A 16746-nucleotide genomic window follows, 5' to 3' on the forward strand; every position below is an offset into this window, starting at 1 on the left:
AAAGGTGGGCAGGGAAATGGGCAGAGCTTCAAGTCCCTACCTGAATACAGCATGCCCCGCAGAACAGCGCTTGCGCTGCCCAGGCTCGACCTAAAAAAGAAATCAACATCCCAAATGCATCCAGTTTGACAGCTTAGCAGTAGTATAAAGAACTACGGCTTCAGGAGTAGTGTGCATTTCTTGAAATAACGGCAGAGCTCAAGCCAATGCCCAAAGCACTGTTCAGGGATGCTATTAAACATACCAAGGCTGTGTAGTGTTGAATCCACCTCATGTTTCTTTAATCCACTTCTAGACACTGCTACCCTTTTATTTCCCTCTTAACAACGCCTGCTTTCTCCCTTTGATTATAATAGCAACAGTGGTTAAAGAAACTACTTCATAGATGACCGTCAACTACCATTTCTTAGCATGAATAAAACGCTTAAATTTAAGAGCAAAAAACACAGAGACTCAAACAAATCATGAAAAGGTACCCAGAACAATTAGACAGAAAACATATATCATATATGATGTTTATAAAAGCCTGTTGTTACCAAAAAAAATCAATGTGCAATATACAAAAGAGGTGCTCACCGGGTTACATGACAAACATAACTCAAAATACAGTTCACAGTGTTAACAAAGAGACAATTGAAAAGGAAAGGTTAAACAAAACCGATCAGGAACCAAAGTGCAATGTATGCTTCCTCTGTGCCAATTTCTTCATCTTTCTCTTCCTCCTTCATCCCTTTGTGTGTTTTTTGCTCACTTTCACACTGTCAATATCTGATGAGGAAATATGTGCTGGTCCCCAAAAAAGAGTGCCCGTTGCCCCACCGGCTACCATGGGCTCAAATTAAGCACTTAATAAGGGGAACTGATATGGACCCCACAGAACTTAGGTAACATATTTCAGAGGCAGATAGAGAAAAAAAGCAAATCTAAAAGATGCCTTCTCCCATCTAAAGAATTTCTGTCGTCCTATTTTCTGGGGCATTTGGGACTGTTCTTAAAGAGAGTTTCCTAGCTCACTTGTAGAAATAAATCCACATTTCTAAAGAAAGGAGGGCTGGCTCATTCAAATGCTGCCTCGTTGCACACTGATTGTAAAAATATTGGCCTGGCCACTGGGTACTGAATAGAAGTCACTTTAGGAGACTTATCACTGCTCATTGGGAAGAACAAAACACATGCCTTTCCTATTCAGCTGGAGCCAGCATTTCGCTTCGTAACTTGAATGAGTCGAGGCAGGAAACATAATGATTTTGTCAGTAAACCTTTTCAACAAAGTAACACTAAAATGTCTGAAAAGGTCAAAGTTCAGGATATCACAGCTCACTGTCTGCAGGTACCTCGGGAATGATCTTGCTCCAAGAGCAATCGATCCACTCGATCGATCCAATTCTCCCTGTTCACTGTCATTCAGATGAATGGTCGCCAGACCATCTTCTAAACCCCTTAAACTTAAATTAGCTAGTAGCAGAGGAACACAAGCAAACACCTTGTCTACTGATATCCCTGCTGTCATATGCTGGACACATGAAACTTGTGTTTATGTCATTTGATTCAAATCCACAATCGGCTCCTGGGCGGTGCGACTGGTGCCACCACACCAGGTGCTGGCTTCCGGGATGCACTGTGTTTGCAAGTTGATTATTGTTTGAAAGCACCTTTTGCTGCGTCCTCCAGCAATTTCGAGGCAACAAAAAAATGTCAGGATAAATCTTGTGATTAATGTTCTTCCTGAAGAGAGATCGGAGTGTTTTTAATTGGGGGATGACTCACTATGAAGTAGCACACAGGGTTAATACGCCTGTTGCAGAAAACAAGTACCTAGCTGATTACAAAGTGCATAGAATGTAAATAGGTCAGTGGGTACTCCTTTTAAAAGGGACATCATTTTGTTACTTGCAATTTATAAATTAAAATCCCAATATACGATTTGAATTCATAATTTGCAAGTAACAAAATTGTCTCTTTCAAAAGCAGTAACCCACTGACCTATTTACATTCTATGCACTTTGTAATTGTACTGCACTGTTAACTTTTATCAACGAACTGCACGCACGTCGCAAAGTATAGATCTATCTGAGCTAAGATTAATGTTGCAAAACAGATTCATTTGGTCAGAAATCTATTCTCATTATTAAAGTGAACCCTCAACTATTGTATTGTATTGTAATTGCATTTGTATAGCGCTTACTACCCCTGACGACTATGGTGTTCCTTTTTAAATTCTGAGTTTGTGCTTCTCCAGACCAGGCCCTCTTTAACTATACCGCCTACCAGTATTGATGACATGTAACTCCTACACCTTGTACTCCTCTGCCTTATGTAACATTTCCTATACGTTTAGTTACAAACGGATATATGATGTTAGCACGCATACTTTTAGCACGCAGACCATTACCACGCAATTTTTACAACGCAGGACCCTTTACCACGAATACCTTTACAACGCAATACACTACAACGCAGGTACTATTACAACGCATACCATTACAACGTAAGTATAGGTAAGTATATAATATGTTAAAATAATGTAATTATTAGTAATATTTTTTTATTTATTAATAAATTATTATTTTAATATTAAATATTTTAATTAATTGTATTAATTTGTATTTATTAATTTGTAAATATATATGTTAAAAATACCCCTGTACCCCAAAACCCAAACCCAGCCCTGAAACCTAAAAATACCCCTGTACCCCAAAACCCAAACCCTGAAACCTAAAAATACCCCTGTACCCCAAAACTCAAACCCAGCCCTGAAACCTAATAATACCCCTGTATCCCAAAACCCAAACCCAGCCCTGAAACCTAAAAATACCCCTGTACCCCAAAACCCAAACCAAACCCTGAAACCTAAAAATACCCCTGTACCCCAAAACCCAAACCCAACCCAGAAACCTAAAAATACCCTTGTACCCCAAACCCCAAACCCAACCCTGAAACCTAAAAATACCCCTGTACCCCAAAACCCAAACCCAGCCCTGAAACCTAAAAATACCCCTGTACCCCAAAACCCAAACCCAACCCTGAAACCTAAAAATACCCCTGTACCCCAAAACCCAAACCCAGCCCTGAAACCTAAAAATACCCCTGTACCCCAAAACCCAAACCCAACCCTGAAACCTAAAAATAACCCTGTACCCCAAAACCCAAACCCAGCCCTGAAACCTAAAAATACCCCTGTACCCCAAAACCCAAACCCAACCCTGAAACCTAAAAATACCCCTGTACCCCAAAACCCAAACCCAACTCTGAAACCTAAAAATACCCATGTACCCCAAAACCCAAACCCAATATCCCTAATAAATGTTTTTAAAAAAAAGATAAACTTACCTATACTTACGTTGTAATGGTATGCGTTGTAATAGTAGCTGCGTTGTAGTGTAATGCGTTGTAAATACATGCGTTGTAAATACCCTTGCGTTGTAATGGTTTTGTTGTAACAGTACTTCGTGGTAAAAGATGCGTGGTAACGGTTGTATACCGTTACAAACATATGATTGATTGTCTCTGTGTAATGTGTGTGTGATGCAAAGTGCTCTGACACCCTACACTGGTATGAGTGGCGCTATATATGCATCTGAGAGAGAGTGGTTATGGAGACTTGGGCACTGTTAAAGGGTGGTGGTGATGGAATCCGTGGTGGAGATGGTCATTGGGGGGCTCCAACAAACATTGTCGCACTGGGGGCCACCAGCTCTAAAGCCTCTCAATCAATCATGAATTAATGAATCAGCCAACCAGGCTATAATGTGTCCAACACAGACAACTGGAGTTGGGAAGGTGGGGGTGGGGCTGGGAACAAGAACATGGACAATGGAGTATGGGGGCCAAGCTAATGCACAAGGAAGGTTAGGAGGGACTGGGATAAGCAACAACATTGATACCAATACAAGGAGGGAAGGTGGGCACGGGCTACACTGGAGGAAGGGTGCTTACGGATAACAATGAAAGGCAGAAGGGAGAACGGTTCAGGGCAAGCAACAACACAGACAACAGAAGGAGGGAGGCTATGTCGGGCCAAACAACAACATATATGGGCAAGCAGCAGAGATAAGGGAGGGTGAGTGGAGGCAAGCAACATGGATGTGGTAAGGGGGATGGAGGCAAGTAACACAGACGAGGGGGGAGGACCCCCGGAAAATGAAGAAGTACACGAGGGAGCGAGCTGAAAAAGACACACTCTGGTAGAGTGCTTAAACACAAAGAAAACACTCGTGCCTAAATAAGTCATAAGTAATGTTTCCAGACTACAGGGAAGGACAAACACATGAAGATGAGGGAAGCATAAGGCAACTGACCAATAACAATTAAGCAAATAAGAGTGACAATGAAACTAACCCATGGTAAGCAAAAGGGGACCTCTAAGCCCACTGTTAAAAAACAAACGGTCTAAATGGCACCGCTCGCCCACGACGCCCGTCGGCACGACCTCAACATTATCTCCTACGCCGATGACACCCAGCTGATCCTCTCCCTCAACAAGGACCCCCAGACCGCCAAAACCAACCTTCATGAAGGAATGAAGGCCGTTGCTGAATGGATGAGGAACAGCCGACAGAAGCTGAACTCGGACAAGACAGAGGTCCTCATCCTCGGATCCAACCCTTCGGCCTGGGACGACTCCAGGTGGCCGACCGCACTGGGAATCGCTCCAACACCCACCGACCACACACGCAACCTATGGGTCATCTCGACTCCACCCTCTCCATGACTAAACAGGTCAACACCGTCTCCTCCTCCTGCTTGAACACCCTCCACATGTTCCGCAGGATCTACAAGTGGATCCCCACTGAAACGAGAATGGTCACCCAGGCACTCGTCAGCAGCAGGTTGGACTACGGAAACGCCCTCTTTGCAGGAGCCTCGGCCACACTCCTGAGACGGCTCCAATGCATCCAGAACGCCTCTCTCTGTACGCCTGATCCTCGACATCCCTCGCCGCAGCTACATCACACCACACCTAAGAGACCTGCACTAGCTCCCGGTCAACAAGAGGATAACCTTCAAGCTCCTCACCCACGCACACAAGACACTCCACAACACCGGACCAACGTACCTCAACAGAGACTCAGCTTCTACACCCCCACCTGCCAGCTCCGCTCCGCCGACCTCATCCTCACCACAGTCCCCCGCTTCGGAAGAGCAACCTCCAGCAGCAGATCGTTCTCCCACCTCGCCGTCAAGACATGGAACACCCTCCCCATCCACCTACGGCAGACCCAAGACCTGCTGACCTTCAGAAAACTCCTCAAGACTTGGCTTTTCGAGCAGTAGCAGCATTCCCCACCCCAGCGACTTGAGACCCTTACGGGTGAGTAGTGCGCTTTACAAATGATATGATTGATTGATTGATTGATTGAAGAAACAATGCATGCACTGTCCAAGTGAGACCGGAAAATGCAGCTCCTTGAATTTCACACATTCCAGGACCTCTCTGCTGACTCCACCCTATCCACGAAGCCTCCCTTCTTGACCCAATAGCTACCCCCATACAAACAACTCCCTCTTCTCTTTCTACTGTCCCACACGTCTGTCTTTACTTTACATTCTCTTGAACATTTCTCCATTCCTTTGTAGCTAGGTTTGAGCTATTTGCCACCTATATACATGGATCTCCTGTTCAAAGGGAGCTAAACCTATAGTTTAATATGGGTTAATCTGTGTAGTTGTGTTACGATGGCCTGTAGTTGCAATGATATATTGGTAATGGATTGGATATATCAGTGAAGCAACCCAGAAGTGACTTTTAAGTTAAAATGGTTTAATTCTACTAATTGTCAAACAAGGTATGTGGATTACAAACTTGTTTCTGTGATGTTTTAATAAAGCAATCAATGTTCTTCTTGTTTCAACAAGTGTTTTGTTAATTTTAGGATCCGAGGAAAATCATATTTGCTACTGGTGAGTCTTTCAATATTTATTAAAGTGCCAAAAGGCAGATATGCTGTGCATGGAATGTGTTCCTTTAGGAGGGGTGGTGCTGTTTTAAACGTTATGATTCCTCGGCTTAATTTCCCTCATAGATTCTGCCTTTCTAGTCCATTTACCTTTCTTCAAACTATTAGTAGGTGTGTTATTTACCATCCATTTTCTCTTAATGCATGTAGCCTTACCCAATCTGGCATTTATTTTATTTATCATTGGCCTTGTTACTTGCTTGCATTTACTGCACGATGCTAGTTGCTGTACATTTGTGATTTCGGGAGTGTACTTTCACACTCTGATAAAGATTGGCGCAGTTTCAAGTGCCTTCCTATTCCTGAAGTTCAGATGATTGCTGTCTGTTCCCATGTGTCTGTTAAGGGTGTTCTATCTGCTGGGCTCTCGTTAACAAGATGTGTCCATCTCCCACAGTGTGGTATTAAACCAACCTGTTGGTGTTTGATCGTTGAAGAATAAAATATGTTTTTACCCCATTTGCATTTCACAAGTAGGAAGATTGCTATTTGCAGCTCTGTGTATGGTGCAGACTTTACTTGCAGCCGATTAATGTTCTTTCGGAATGGAATGACTTGCAGCTTGGTATTAACATATGTGTGATGAAACGTACTGTTGCAAATAGATATACAGAAAGACAGAGGGCCTGATAAATAAACAAGTGCAGAAGTCCAAACATGGACATCCATTTAAGAAGTCGCAGCGCCAATCACTGCCTTGCCCCTTTCGACCACTGGCACTGCTTTTGCGACCCCTGGCCTCAAAGGTGGCAAAAACAATGACAGTAACACAGTGGAAGCTCGTCCTTGTGGACGTCAGTTGGAGCTCCACTTTCTTTGTTTTCTCGCACTTTTTTTTAATTACACTAATAGTGACTACTGCTACATTATTCACTATTAGTTTAATAAAAAAGGAGCATAATTAGCTGGAATATGACCTTCCCTGGGAGCCATGGAAAGTAAAAAAAAATGCTTTTAAATCTGTTATTTAAAAAAAAATGTATTTATAAAGTTTTATATAGCGCTAACTTGATCTCGAAGGATATCAGAGCGCTTTACAATTTGAGGGAAAGTAAGGTAACAGTTCAGAACATGAGTCAAATGGGGGAATCTACGTAGGCATTGAATCAAATAGTGCTGAAATAACAGATCATTTATAAACCCGGGGTAAACTACAAAGCAAATACAATATTAATATACAGGATTAATAACCAATACTGTACTATATCCGATGTGATTAGAGCTGACAGTCGCCCCTCATGTTAAGGTAAGAACTTATTCATGAGGAATCTTTTTGCTTCCAACCTTGGACGCGTGTTCTTGCGAGTGAGTTTAGTTTACATGAGAGAGAGAGTGTGTCTAGGTGTGAATCTGTGTGTATGTATGAGCACGTGTGTGAGTGAAATTGACGGTCAAATAACGTGAGATGCCACTTCCTCCACACCTGGCATTTTGGTGAAATGACTTTCATGCACCCAAAGTTTTGCTTCATTTTGCGCTGCCAAGTGCAGGAATGATAAATATTATGCTGCCTAGACTTGATTCCGCCTCATGTCTCGATCTGCCATCACCCTGCACTTGAAAACCAAGTCTCGCCATAAGCATCAGAAGTGCAAACAGGCCAGGGAAGCAGCGATCCCATCCCGCTTGAAATTAATACAGCTAAAAGTCCTACATAGGGTATATTTCTCTCACACCACGATACACAAACTGGGGCGCGCGCCTGACCCACTTTGCCTACTGCGTTGCGGACAAACCGGCACATACTATCATACACTGTGGGATTGCCCCAAAATACGATCATATTGTGAACAAGTGCTGGAACAAATCTCGGAGGTGAGCGGGGTGTAAGTTCTGGCGGACCCTAGATGTTGTATTATAAACATGTGGCAACCAACAGTCCTCAATGTGGCGCAGAAAGCGTGGGCTACGTTGGGAATGGCCATTGCAAAACAAAATGTAGCACGGAACCTGGACTCCGGGGTGACACCCACACAATCACAATGGGAAAATGATATGGACATCGCAATGGTAGCGGAAAAAGCGGTTTATACCCATAGGGGTTGCCCCAAGAAGTGGACCCTAATATGGGGGAAATCGAATGAATCTCGGGGGAACTTGTGTGAGCCACTGTGTACAGAGCTGACACCTGAAAACAGCCCATGAAAAGGGGAGGTCCCTGATGGAGTGGCTGAGAATCCGAAACAGTGTGGTGGGGGGGGGGTGGGGGGGAGGTGGGAAGGGGATGCTTAGCGGGATAGTTAAAGTCGATGTAATGTGCTTGAACCTTGCTGCGTGCAGACCGCCGGAACATGTATAATCGATTAATGTAATTGGAAGTGACTGTACTTGATTGTTACGTAATTATATGTTTGATGAAATGAAAATAAAAATTGTAAAAAAAAAAAAGAAGTGCAAACAGGATTCTTCTCCTTCACCTCACTCCCCGCTCCGGGGAGAAGTAACATAGTTACCACTCGAAGGATCCAGCTCTGACTCCCTCATCTGACTCTGAGCCTTTACTGAGGCTTGTCTGAGGCTTGTCTTTACATGCCTAAGTTTCCTGGGCCATCATTTGCCAGCTGCAGGAAGAGACCTTGCTCAAAATCTGTTGGATGATTCTGTGTTCCTTTGGGGTGCCTTCGGGCCCCATGGATCTTCTAGGCTCCAGTAGTACTTCCGCCAGTGCAACCTGCCCCATCACCAACTGATTCTATTTAGCACCAGCCTACTACTTCACCTATGCACTGAAGGCCAAATTGAATCTGACATCTCCAATGCTGGCATTTGTTCAATGGTTGCTGGTTCCAGACCCAACCTTGATGTCTGTTACAGATCCAGACGCAACTTCTGCCACCGCTCGGTCGATATTAGATAAGTAATGCACAGACTTCTGCCAGGGACGACACCCTTGCAGTATCACTGCTCAAACACCAGTACTATCAGAGCTAGAGTATTTATTTAGCTTGAATTTAGACACTGTTCAGTGTCTACACAAATGTACTTATGATGAAGATGGTGAGGAGGAGGAAGCCTTATTCTCCCTCATTTCCTTGATGCAGACCTGCATTTAGATCTCCAAAATGCTAGGGGCCATACTTTATTCTCCACTGCTCTACTGGGCAGAGAATCAAAGTGAACTGATGCATTTTGAAAAAGGATTTTCTAACCAGCTTTAGTATTGAGGCAGCAGGACACTGCTTGTGTGCTGGAGCGCTATTGGGATGTAGTCCGTGAAATGTTGCCTGCCATTCCTGAGGAATTCAGGAATGTGTTCATACAAATGATCCATGATGGACAAGAAATAGCTAAGTATGAATTGAGAGCTTGTCTATGCTTACCCAACTATTTGGGTTGCACTCTGGGCACCAGTGTGATGATCCGCCATCATGCATGGATGTGCGACACAGGATTTTCTATAGATAAACCAGATATACAGGCATGTCAGCTGTAGATCACATGCTTTGCATAAGTCTGCCATCTAGTGTTGGGTCCAGATGTTTGCTGTTTTTGTTCGAAGAAGTCTTTTCCAGTCACGAGAAAGGTGACTCCCCTTTTCGGCGATAGTGTGCATGGGCATCGACTCCATTGTTAGATTGTTTTTTCTCGCCATCGGGTTCGGACGGGAATTGCTGCACTTGTTAGGACACCCTTCTCAGGTTCCGCTCGGTGCGCAATCCACTACCGTTGACGGTATTGTTTCTCGATCGAGTATTCCTGTCTTCGTGTACTGTATCCATTTCTAAAACTTTGATTGGAAAGTCTTGTGCAAGGCCCTTGGGCCTAGCCACGTCGACCGAGTTCACAGTAAATGGAACGGACTCCATTCCAATTCTGCCCCAGGTGCCACTTTAAGTACCCCCGCATTGATCTACACAACGTGTGCAATTTGTGTTTATCACGCAAACACAACAAACAGAACTGCAAAGCCTGCTGATCAAAGAAGAAGCTCCGTGACCGTTGTGCTCGATGTCACAAAATGTATCAGCAACCGAGAGACTCTCCTCTAGATCTCTAAGGTGAAAATGTCGACCAGGAGATCTTCAAAGCAAAGGGAGCAGAGGCAGAGGAGGAAGAACACATCTACGTGTCCGAGGAAGACTCCGACATTGAGTAAGACATCATACCCGGTCAACGTACCGTGAGTAAAGATACTCCTCTGCCCCAAAAGGTATCCTCTAAAAAGGCTCCGGTACCTCCTCTGCCTTCGGGCCAATGTCGGCACTGAGATAAAGTTTTGAACGCTCAGCCTTCTGGCCCGGCTCCGAAACACGTATCAAAGCCTTCCGGCTCGGGACCGAGTCGACCTCCTTCGGGGTCCAAACCCAAAACTTCGGCACCGAAAAACAAACCAAGTGATCCCTCAAATACTTCGGCACCAAAACAAACTTTGGATCCAAAATCCTCTATGCCGAAATCCTCAGCTCCGAAATTATCGGCACCGAAATCTCCCACAACGAAAATTCTGGCCCCAAGAGAAAGAACTGCTCCTCTACCATCTAAGGAGCCTTGTTTGGATGTTCTGCTTGCCAACACAGACCACAGAAAAAAGGTACTTGTTATTAACCCTAAACCAGGACACCTTTATGCAAAGTTGCCAGCAAAAAGAAAGCCAGAGTTTGAGGCCTCTTATCATATCCCTCTAAAGAGAAGGAGTATTGGTACTAACACTTCTCCACCAACTCTTTCACCTTCTTCACCTTCTCCACCTATTGATCCTAATGTACTCATAACACCCACAAATTCCCCTCTGCCACAATCTCCAGATTATGAGGATGAGGAGGATGGGGATCAAGATGGGGACACACATGGGATGTGCCACAAGACAATGCTCCAGAACCATGGGTCGACTATAACACTGATCCCAATAATGATAAGAATCCAGACCTATACCCATCTAAGCCTTCTCCTCCAGATGATAATGTGGGGTTCATTGAATTGCTTAATAGAGCTGCACAGTACCATGTAGTACAGCTCCTTAAGGAGCCTCTTGAGGAAGATTTTTTATCTGAGACACTAAGTGCATCACAAAAGACTACACATACAATACCTATGCTCAAAAACATGCAGATGAGGTATTCAAAGATCCATTGCAAGCTAGGGTCCTCACACCTAGAGTTGACAAAAAATATAAAGCTGCAACTACAGATCCAGTTTACATTAAGAGTCAGGTTCCACTAGATTTTTTAGTGGTATCAAATGCCAGTAAAAAAAATAATTCTCATACAGGAGATGCCCCACACTCCTGATAAAGAATCTAAATTAATAGATGCCTCATGGCAAATGAGTAACAGTGCAAGCAGCCAATCATTGGCACATAGCTAATACACAAGTACTCTTAGCAAGGACTGACAGAACTCATTATGATGAGCTAGAGGAGCTGCCTGATGAGCATAAAGCTAAAGCTCATGACCTCATCCAGGAAGGAAAGCTTATTTACAACACTTCAATCAGGTGTGCTCTAGACGCTGGTTCACACGCTATTAACACCAGCGTCCTACTCAGACGTCATGCATGGCTAAGGGTATCAGGATTTAAACCGGAGGTTGAAGCATCCCTTTTAAATTTACCATTTAACAAGGAACATTTATTAGGCCCTGCAGTGGACACTTCATTACAAAAATGAAGAAAGACACTGAGGTAGCCAAATCAATGGATGCACTGCAGAGCAGACACATCCAACCGTGGTTCCTTTCGCCGCTCCTTTTACAGGGGAGGCTCAAAGACCATGCCTACTGACGGGTCCTCTACCTCATTTACAGGCAATAGTCAATCACCCTCTACCAGAGGTTATTTTTTAGGTGGATTTCGGGGAAACAATGGCAAAGGAAGAGGGAACGGCAATATACCCGTATTTCCCCAACCACAATTAAACAGTGACTTGTCTCCCCTTCCCCTGATCATTCAACACTTGTCTTAGGATGTCTCACTCAATTTCTCCCAGTCTGGAATACCATCACATCAGACAAATGGGTTTTACAAATGACCCAATCTGGTTATTGCCTAGAGCTTATCAACAACGCTCCAAACATTCCCCCACAAAAACACAAACTATCTCCAGAACAAATACACCTAATCAAACAAGAGATCCAATCTCTTCTGGAAAAGGGAGCTATAGAGCCCGTCCCATTACAATATCAAGGGACGGGTGTATACTCTCTTTACTTTCTAATTCCCAAAAAGGATGGGTCTTTCAGACCTATATTAGACCTCAGAGAATTAAACCTATACAATAATTCAGATCACTTCCATATGGTCACTCTCCAACAGGTGCTTCCTCTGTTACAACAAGGTAACTTTAGGTCCATTCTGGACTTAAAGGACGCGTACTTCCTTATTCCCATACATCCCGCTCATTGCAAATACCTCAGGTTTGTGGTAGTGGGGCAACATTACCAATTCAAATTGCTCCGATATGGAGTCACCACAGCTCCCAGAGCATTGACCAAATGCCTGGCAGTAGTCACTGCACATCTTCGAAAACAACATGTTCACGTCTTCCCATATCTAGACAACTGGCTCATCAAAGCCAGAACTCTCACAAAATGCCTACAGCACACTCAAAGAACACTACACTTACTGCACAACCTCAGATTCACAGTAAATCTGTTGAAGTCCCAGCTTCAACCCTCCAAGACGCAAACATACTTGGGGGATACTCTAGATACACAAAAATCTCTAGCTTGTCCCAATCCAACCAGAATCCACAATATTCAGGTTCTCATTTCCAAATTTCAACCCAACCACTCATTACCAGGTTGGGTATCCATGCAGCCACTAGGAATGATGACATCTTGCATAATGATAGTTCTGTAAGCAAGACTTTAAATGCGTCCCCTTCAGGAATGTTTAGCACATCAGCGGAATCAGTCTCAGGATTGATTGACAAATCTAGTGTTGGTGGACAGCCGCACTCATCGCTCTCTGCAGTGGTGGAATCCACAGAACCTTCCTAAAGGGCGGCCTTTCATTGATCCAGGTCCACAGACAGTGCTAACAACAGATGCATCACTGGTTGGGGAGCTCATCTCCAAACTCACACAATTCAGTCGATTGTGGTGTCAAAAGGAAAAGCAACTCCACATAAATCATCTACAGCTGCTAGCAGTCTTTCTAGTGCTCAAAGCCATCCCAATTCACCTTGTAGGCTAAGCTTTCCTAATACGCACTGACAGCATGACAGCAATATATTACATACAGAAACAGGGGGACACGCATTCTCTCGAGCTGTCACACCTTGCACAAGCCATTTGGAGATGAGCCATTCATCAAAACATTTACCTCCTAGCAGAACACCTCCAAAGAGTAAACAATCAGATCTCAGGTCACCCTCAAGTTCTCCTCCCGTTCTTTTAGATTTGGGGCTTCCCAGACATAGATCTGTTCACCACACACCAACACGCAAAATGCCCAAACTTCGCCTCCAGGTATCCACACCCATTATCCAGAGGCAATGCTCTATGGATGAACTGGTCAGGGGTATTTTTGACTATGCTTTACCGCCTCGCCCACTCATTCCACTAGTGGTTCGAAAGCTCAGGCAAACATCTGTCACACTAATCTTGTAGCTCCTACTTGGGCCCGTCAGCCCAGGTTCACTCCTCTGTTTGGGCTCTCAGTAGTTCTTGATCAAAAACTACATCTCACATCCAGTCTCCTCACGCAGAGCCATGCAGAGATAAGACATCCAGATCCCAAACCTCTCAACCTTGCGATATGGCACCTGAAATCATAGAGTTTGCTTATCTGAATCTTCCACCAGACTATGAATATCATTAATGAGGCCAGAAGACCTACTACAAGAGCTTGCTATGCAGCAAAATGGAAGCAGTTTGTTATTTATTGTAATAACAACCATATCAACCCACTTGATACTTTCGTTCAAAATATCATTTGCTATTTAACTAAACATAACAGCACAGGTCGTAGGTACATCTAGAGGTAATCATTGGCGTCCTTGGGATCCAAAAAAGAAGAAAAATAGTCTACGTCTGTATTCCAATCTATTATTTGTCCATAGAAGATCTAAATTCCAGGAACAAGTGGATAATGGTCCTAAGTTGTAATGAAAAAGGCCCCAGTCGGTATCTGATAAGACCGAGTGGCAGTATTCGGAAATCCTCGGGTTGTGACCGCAGCGCGTTCCCCAGCAGCTAGATGTACCTATGATCTTATCTACCAGAGACAATACTAAGCTTTATTTTAACCCTGAAGAAGTCCCATGTTCGGGACGAAACGCGTCGGCTGTACGGTGCTTCATCTTTTGAAAATAAAGAACCTAAACTGAAGGACCCTATTCTGCTTGACTCATTGAAAACATCAATGTTGAATGTTGTGGTGCACCTGTGCTGTTATGTTTAGTTAATCAAAGTTCCCTAGGGAATAGGCACTGTTACAGTGGGTGCTAACCAGTGTGCACACAGACCCACACACAAATACATGGGGTACTTATAACCATTTGGGGTCATCGTTTATTAGGTGATAACTTTAAGAAGGTTCCACTGTTGGTCCTGTCATCATTTGCTATTTACTACTAGTACAATGCTCAAATTTAGCGTGCACATCTTTAGGCTTACATCTCGCTGCAATAGCCACTTCTTAGTGCTATAGACAACATCTGTCCCTTTTCAGAGTGCCTGTTATTAAAGATTTCTTCGAAGGACTTAAGAGTTATTCCTCCCACACTTCCACCTGCCCCAGTCTGGAATGTTAATATTGTCCTTACCAGACTAATGGGTCCACCCTTGAAGCCATTGCATAAATGTGAACTGCAATTTCTCACTTGGAAAGTTGCTTTCCTCATTGCTATCACATCACTGAGGAGAGTGGGTGAGCTTCAGGCATTAATCATAGAAGAACCATTTTCACAAGTACACCAAAACAAAGTGGTTCTTCGCACTAACCCTAAATTTTTACCTAGAGTTGTTTCTGCCTTCCACATCAACCAATCTGTTCAGTTGCCTTTGTTCTTTTCTCAACCATATTCTGTGGGAGAACGTGCTCTACACACCTTGGATGTTAAAAGAGCATTACTCTATTACATAGAAAGGACAAAACCTTTTCGGAAAACAAAACAACTCTTTGTCTCTTTTGCTCCACCACACAAAAGCAATCCCATTTCTAAATCGGGTATTGCACGATGGAAAGTTAAATGCATTTAAACTTGCTTTGCAAAAGCAAAAATAATTTTACCAATTCCCCCTAGGGCGCATTCCACCCGCAAACTAGGGACCTCTGTAAAGTTGCAACATGGTCAACACCACACACATTTACAAAACACTATTGTTTAGATGTGTTAGCTAGACAACAAGCTAATGTAGGCCAGGCAGTTCTACGTACACAATTTCAAATGACTGCCACAGCTAAAGGTTAGCCACTGCTTTGGGAGATAACTGCTGCATAGTCTATGCAAAGCATCTGATCTACAGCGCACATGCCTCGAATGAAAAATGCTACTTACCCAGTACGCATCTGTTCTTGGCATGTAGAGCTGTAGATTCACATGCGCCCACCCACCTTCCTGGGTACCTGTACATGTTCCAGTACTATCTTACTTAGTTACATAAACATGAACATCTCTATTCTACTCTTACTAACTCCATTCTCACCCTCTGCGGGAAAACAATCTAACAATGGAGTCGATGCCCATGCACACTATCACCGAAAGGAGGAGTCACCTACCTCGTGACTGGAAAAGACTTCTTCCAACAAAAACAAAGTGCAAACATCCGGACCCAACACTAGATAGCAGACTTATGCAAAGCTCTACATGCCAAGAACAGATGCATACTGGGTGAGTAGCATTTTCCTTTTGAAACTACTGCTGATTTAGTATTGGAGCACTTCCAAGACAGACATGCTATGCCCATTACCTGAGCCTGCTGCCTCCAGTCTGCCAATTCTACCAACAATAACAAAAGTTCAGGGTTTACTCTTGGTGTCTCATCTATTGCCAAAGGCAGCCTTCGATGCCTGAACAATAGCCATATAGTGCTTTTGGTCTACCAGCAGACATGATGGCAGCAGACACTGTGGCCATCAGAAAGGGCAGTAACCCTCCTCCTCTTCATAGCATGGTGAGATTTCAGCCAAGCTGCTTTTATTTCTCCTTTGTGATCATGAGCAGCCGGTACAGTCAGGATACATTTGAGTCTACCTGGCGGGCATGCAATTACCTAAGACCACTCGGTGTCCATCGAGCTGGAACAATTTTCAGAGTGGGGGTGCTCCCACCAGTGTTACATCACTAAAGTCATAGGGGTTGTGAAAAATCCAATTGTGACACAAAAATGTTTAGCAAATGAACCACACCCATTCAGAAGAAGAACGGTAAAGGTTTGGTGTGTAGACAGGGGTGCATTTTGAAGTACATTGTAACAAACCTTGGCATGGAGTGGTAGCACACTGTCATTTAAAGGCAGCATATTTTTCATTGAGATGATAACAAAATTCACACTGACATGCAGTTTTGCTGATAAAACGATATAGAGCACAAACAATACTGTAGAAATTGGAAGTAAGAAAACATTGGTCATTTGCACACCACCAAGTAATGTGTCAATTCCTTTTGATCTTATTAAAAAAAAATTATCACACTTTAGATTGACAAAACATTTACTTTATTTATGATTTCCTAACTGCTGATGTATTTTCAAATAGTTGTACAGTTAATTTACAGATATTTTAATTTTGTTGTGTGTTAGGAAAAACCTGACACTCTATAGCTTTTCCTTTTACTGTCAGTGCCCTAGCAAAATTGTTGGAAAGTTCACTTTACAAAATCCTTTAATGTTGGAGTCAGATAAAGAGA

The 16746-nt window shown here is 43.5% G+C and overlaps 1 protein-coding gene across 7 annotated transcripts in view; it reads left to right on the top strand.

Moving 5' to 3' along the window:
* The window catches only part of NOX4 (NADPH oxidase 4), an 840225-nt gene that overhangs the window by 293561 nt on the left and 529918 nt on the right, over positions 1-16746 (top strand). For all 7 annotated transcript variants that reach the window (XM_078658423.1, XM_078658420.1, XM_078658421.1 and 4 more), the window contains one exon: positions 5874-5901. In XM_078658423.1, the coding sequence (XP_078514549.1) occupies positions 5874-5901 (28 nt within the window). The remainder of the gene's footprint in view (positions 1-5873; positions 5902-16746) is intronic.

The sequence above is a fragment of the Lissotriton helveticus genome, chromosome 8 (assembly GCF_964261635.1).
Source record: "Lissotriton helveticus chromosome 8, aLisHel1.1, whole genome shotgun sequence".
NCBI classification, from domain to species: domain Eukaryota; kingdom Metazoa; phylum Chordata; class Amphibia; order Caudata; family Salamandridae; genus Lissotriton; species Lissotriton helveticus.